At 36.5% G+C, this 6,307-nt stretch overlaps 1 protein-coding gene across 1 annotated transcript; it reads left to right on the plus strand.

The window, feature by feature from the left end:
- Positions 1-5,058: 5,058 nt before the first annotated feature.
- Positions 5,059-6,051, plus strand: LOC119079279 (leptin receptor overlapping transcript-like 1). Its single transcript, XM_037187065.1, has 4 exons — positions 5,059-5,347; positions 5,415-5,489; positions 5,552-5,738; positions 5,803-6,051. The coding sequence occupies exons 1-4, from the start codon at positions 5,295-5,297 to the stop codon at positions 5,917-5,919; spliced, it is 432 nt and encodes a 143-aa protein (XP_037042960.1). The 5' UTR covers positions 5,059-5,294; the 3' UTR covers positions 5,920-6,051.
- The last annotated feature ends 256 nt before the right edge of the window (positions 6,052-6,307 follow it).

Genomic DNA, 6,307 nt, shown 5'->3' on the forward strand with positions numbered 1-6,307 from the left:
GTGGATCCAATTTTGACTGTGCTTAAAGTTTCGACCTTGTATTGCGATTGGGCAAACGGTAAAAAACGTTTGAGAATTTACCAATTTTACCAAATTTACCAAAAACGTGATTTTCTGGGACTGTCATAATATGTAGTCGAAAACGTGGTTCTTTTCACAGGTAAGTACCCTGGCCTGGGTGCCGATTCTCGTATTTTCGTAAGTTTCAGACTTCTTAAAGTTACGATCAAAAAGTTAAGAAAAAGTTACTAAAACATTAAAAATTCAAAGACACAGTATTACTTGACGAAATTAATACAAAGGCATTAACAAATGACGTTATCTGATACTTTTAGCGCTTAAGGGTTGGAACTAACCTCCTAAAACCTCCTTATTCCTCCTTATTTTATTAAAAAATCCTCATTTTCCTTATTTTTTCGCAAATTTCATCGACGGAAATCAAAATTAAGAAAAAAAAATTCGCTGCGCGGCAAAAATAACGATTTTAATGACTTTAACACATATTTTTGTAGTTCCAAGCCGGCTCTCGGCTCGAGAGTCTCAAGTAGAACTATTTTATTTAAAATGTAAATCACCCTTAGCATTGTCTCAGACATGCGTCCTTATTACAAACAATTCAAGGTTTAAGCCTTACTTACACTTACTTCTTTCAAATTTATACTTTTATAGTTTCAGAGGGATACTTTTGAAAAACGACCTACCGAAATCGGACGCATTTTGAAGTGGACTTTCTCATATGTGACTAGAGAGGTATTCGACCATAGAAGCCAAAACCGATTTCAAAAAAATTCTTCGACCTTTGCGTGGCTAGTGGGAGGTGATCAAAAACCGAAAATTAGCACTTTTCCTACAAAACTTTCTCCAGTTACACGAGCCGTACAGGGTCGTGTGGGGTGTCATTAGAAAGGTAATTTATGTAATTTTGGGCCAAATATAGTCTTATGCGATGAAATATGGGCAGTTAAATATTTCAACTTCTGTTTCATCGCACATGCATCCCAACCACATAAGACCCTATTTAGCCCAAAAGCACATAAAAATACGTTTCAAATGATACATTACACGACCATGTACGTTTTGTGTACCTCGAGAAATTTCAGTAAGAACAGTGGAAGTCTTCGGTTGAAAACTTCAACTGCATATATTTTAGTGTGGATGATTTTTAAACCCAATAATTCCCTATTCGGCTCAATAGTACATGTGATTACCTTTCTAATGACACCACACACGACCCTGTACGGCACGTGTAACTGGAGAAATTGTTGTAAGAAAAGTTCAAGTTTTCGGTTTTTGATCACCTTTCACCAGCCACACAAACTTCGAAGAATTTTTTGAAAGTGGTTTTGGCTTCTAGGGTTGAGGTCCTTTGTAGGAACATGCTGAAAATTCCACTAGAAAATGCGTCCGATTTCGGTAGGCTGTTTTTCAAAAGAATCCCTTTCACCAATTTATTATTTTTTCGAAATTCGAACGGGATAACAAACAACAGATTTTGCAGTTAACGAAAATGGTTACAACATTTTTCGATGTAACCTCGACGAGTCGAAATTCGAGGATGACACTTATCACCACTGGGAAGCTGATTTCACCTACTTCACCTAACCTGATCGAGCCAAAGTTATTTTTCTCGTGAAGTCATATGCTGTAGCTTTCGAATGACACCGATCTTCAGTTTTTATATGAGAAAATGTAATTTTGGCAACCAACGTTTGGGTCGAGGTAATTTCACCTTACTTCGAAGCAGAATGAACCAAAAATCTTCTAAAATTTTAATTTTGTTTCATTTAGTGCAATTGTTGAATTATAGCGTTCGTTTCTACAAGGAAACAAGTTTACAGAAATCATTTGAGATTTATTGACAATATCTTGGAAAGTAGATTACAAACCAATACTTTTTGGTCATAGCTCCCCGAGTCTTGTCAATAGCTTTCAGCAAAACAAAAAAAAGTTTAGTGAAATCGGTTCACGTTTCGTGAAATAAACTAGAATTTTCAAAAATTTTCTAAAAACAAGCATAAATTTGTATGGTGGTATCTAAGCGAGATTTTCGTATGAGAATTGAGGCCCTGCATCAGGGCCTATTTTCGATAATTTAAATTCTCCAAATTATCAAAAAATTCTTGAAATTATCGAAAAATTATCAAAATTGTCCTAAAATAAATTTAAGAATTTCGATAATTTTTGTAGAATTTAGAGAATTTTTCGATAATTTCGAGAATTTATATTATCGAAAATAGGCCCTGCCCTGGATACATTTTGTAGAATTGAATCTTGTTGAATTGCCACCTGAATTTAGTTGGTGGAATATCTGAAGAAAATTTTATTGTATGGATCGAGTGGTGAGCAATCTTACAAAATCCATCGTAAAACCCCCTTTTAAAAATCTACAAATTCACTGGAACTCTCAGAAATTCCTGCAAATACCTTGAAAGCATTCAAAAGTTGATGAGAATGAAATTTTTCCACACTCTCCGACTCGATTTTTCGATTTTTACCAACGCCAAACTCTTTCGAGGAAAGGGTGACCTAAGTTTGAATAATCTCAGCTCGTGAATTCCTAGGAAAGTTAATCATAATTAACTCTACAATCACGTAATGCAATGGCTCAGAAAAAGTTCATTTAGTACGTCAATGATTAAGATTGTAATGATTGTACTCGAAAGATACCAAAACCACTTTTTCACGCGCGGTACGTAAACTGGCGTAATGTGAGAAATGAAACTGTTAAAATAAAAACAAAAACCAGCGAAAGACGTGAATTTCTTGCTTATTAGTTTGAGGTGAGTGTATTTTTGCTGAGTGCATATTTGGTCTGTGGAACAAAACTCGCGACACTGAAGGTTTCACAACGCATATACGCAAATATCTTCAGCTGTAAGTTAATAAAAAAAAATATAAAAACGTATTCCACAGAGTCCGTTGCATTTTGATTAAAATTATTCCCTCCATCGCCCGCCATATTATGAATGAAAGTAAAACTAAACCAACCCATATCAGAAGACAATGAGAAGAACACAAACTAGAGCTGTGCTCGCGAAATCAACAGACCCTAAGCCCAACCGGTTCTTGGTGTTACGTAGAATTTCCGCGTTTTGAGCGTATCTGACTTGTTACCGTCTAATGTCTAATCCCTTTCTCTTTACCCGATTCATTTATGCGATTCTGTTCTCTCTGCAGCAGGGGCTATTAAGTTGAATTAATTTGCCGAAATTCGCCAAAATTCGCCAAAATTCGTCGAAATTCGCCGAAATTCTCCCAAATTAAAAAATTCAAATTTTGAAAATTTTCTTCCAAATTTATGTTTTTTGAAATATTTTGCTAGTTTTGTGATATAGCATAATAAAAATATGCAAGAATCTACCAAATTCACAAATATTTGTAAAATTCACAAAATTAGGACATTTTTCATCGTTTTTCCAAAAAAAAAGCCATCATGGCTTCCCGATTAAAAATAGATTTCTGGAATGTCTTGGCCAAAAATATGTAACTAAGTTCTAAGATTCTTTGAAATTTCTTTAAATCATGTATAAATTCACAAAAAATCGCCAAAATTCGCCAAAATTCGTCAAAATTCGCCAAAATTCGTCAAATTCTCCAAATTCGCCAAAATTTGCTGAAAATTCAACTAAATAGCCCCTGCTCTGCAGGGGAGTTGAAAAATGATAAGAGCGGTAGACATTCTTATCTACAATAAAAATTGATTGGAAAAATAAATGGATCTGGTTGTGGTTTCTATAATTTGCTGGGTATCTTCGACTTCGAATCGCATTAGGTAAAAAAAAATTGGGCCGGGTCAGACTGCGACAAAACATCGACTGCACATCTCTAAGTGAACACCCCGTGGACAGCTGCGGAAAACCGTCTCGGTGCAATATATATATATACATATTGACACTGACAGTGCAGGAAAAGTGTTGAAAATGGCTGAACTTAAAGGTATAAAATCCATTGTTTATTTCGAATTGCTATTTTTGATTGACTATGAGATATAAAACTGTTAGCTTGTTGAGTTATGACTAAATAGTATTTAAGCCATTGCATAGGACATTGAGTTTATAGTCGTTTAGCTGGTGAATTGGATGAGATGTCAAGCCTTTGTTAGTAGTGCAAATATTTTGTTTTAAATTAATTTATTTGAGAAAAAGTTTGAAACACTTTTATTAATCAACCGGTGAAACAACAGTTACGAACTTGAGCTAGAAAAAGATTTGCAGGAGTGGGTCTTACTCATTTGATATTATCAATAGCGGTGTCGCTTAGTCTGCAATTAAACAGCCTGGAATCTGAAGCCATATGTGATAATGGATTGTTTGACAAATTTCTCTTTAAAATATGCCGAAATCGAAGAGGAAATAATCTCCAGTGATCCTTCCAGTCAAGATTTTATTGAAGCGGGAAGGATTGATAACGAAATCACAACACCAGACAAATCGTACACCATTGTATCACCGCTAATGTTCTCCAGACAGTCATCATTAGATTCACTCTCCACTCCAAGCAGTGATGTATATTCAGTGCAAAGTGATTACAGTTGCTATCCAACTAGCAGTATTTCACCGTCAGACATTCCCGATTCACCAAGTGAGATGAACTCGCTACTTTCCACTTTAAAAGTGAAATCGGAAATCAATGAAGCCGATGGTCGTGTAATGAACGATGATGATGGAGATAACATTCTACTTGAAAGATGTTTAAGGTCGGGCATTCATGCCATGCAACATTCTGACCGCAATGATCATCGTCGGTCAATGGCATGCGGAGAACTTTCGCCTGTATCAGTGCACAGTGATTCGATGGACAACGAAAACAAATTGCTAGAAGGGTGTTGGCGGCGTGGTATCAAATCATTTTTGGTCAGAAAATCGTAATTGAACTGGAGGTGCAATTTTATCGAACTTTGAAATTAGGAGTGTCAGAGGTGCTGCGTTTGAAAAGTTTGTAATCTCGAAATCAATTTGGAAAAATTAAAAATGTTGTCACTCAATTCCACACGTATTAAACGGTATTGTTCACTCAAGTAGAGGTCATAGATTCGTAAACATCATCATCAAGCTTCAATGGTATTCAGTGGTCAGATAAACGTCTTGACGACGAATATGAGTTTTCGGGGTTTTTTTAGCAGCCGAAAAATTCACAAGAGAACGAAGAAGAGTCGCAACCATCTAGAACACAAAAGTCTATCGAAACTTTTGTTAGGTGTGCGATTGCTGCTAATTGCTGAGGACTTTCTCACCTCTAATTAGTCGTTAAACTTTCTGTAACCCTTATTCTCCCTCTTTCTCCTTTTTATTCCAATGAAACTAATAATTTACCACTTCTTCATGCTTCCAATAACGGCATGGACAGCGTAAGTTGCATTGAAACTAATATGAAAATATGAAATAGAATTGTACCGCCTAACATTGTACACACAGCCTCGTCAGTTTGGCATTCGCTGGCTCAATCGGTATGACCCTCATCATCTTGGCTTGTGCACTACCACAATACCAGTAAGTGGCGGGCATCTCACTCACCAAAAACGAAGATACAAATCGCATTTTTTTACTTTCAGACTGTGGTGGCCGTTCTTTGTCGTCGTATTTTACATATTCTCCGTGTGTCCAACACTACTGGCCAAACGTTCAATGAACAACAGCCTATCCGGCTCGAGTCCCTGCTTGGAATTGGCAATTTTTCTCACAATGGGATTCGTTATCAGTAGCTTCGCATTGCCGATTGTTTTAGCAAGGGCAGAAGTGGTGAGTTAAACATATCCAGCCGGGACCTAAACCGTTCAAATTTATGCAAATAATTTCTATTCAGATCATGTGGGGTGCATGCTATTTGACGATCTGTGGAAATTTCGTTGTGTATGGAACGATTGTGGGATACTTCTTGCTTTTCGACAGCGAGGACAATGTGTACGGTGGGATGGCATAGCTAATATAAATTTGTGTTTTTTTTGTACCCCCGAATCTTACCTTTTAATTATTGTAATTCTTCATTGATTTAATCGTTTTTGTTTTTGTTTTTCTTCCGAGTGAGAATAGAGCAGACTTTTTGGACCGTGAACAAATTGGTTTTCTTATATTTTTTTCAGATTCCAAGAAAATCTAAGTTTGTAGCAAAAGGACCATAGAGAAGAGCTCTAGCGAAATTACTGACTTGGGCACTATAACCTACTATTGGTTTTGGTCTCCTCCAGTAATCTTCTCCAATCGGACCTATTCCGCGCCAACGTTCTCTCCTGCTTTTAGATCCGACTCAACTGCATTTTTCCATCGTGTTTTTGGTTTTCCTGGTCTGAGGCTACCATCGGAATTTGTCT

This window comes from Bradysia coprophila, unplaced genomic scaffold (assembly GCF_014529535.1).
Source record: "Bradysia coprophila strain Holo2 unplaced genomic scaffold, BU_Bcop_v1 contig_324, whole genome shotgun sequence".
Classification (NCBI taxonomy): Eukaryota; Metazoa; Arthropoda; class Insecta; order Diptera; family Sciaridae; genus Bradysia; species Bradysia coprophila.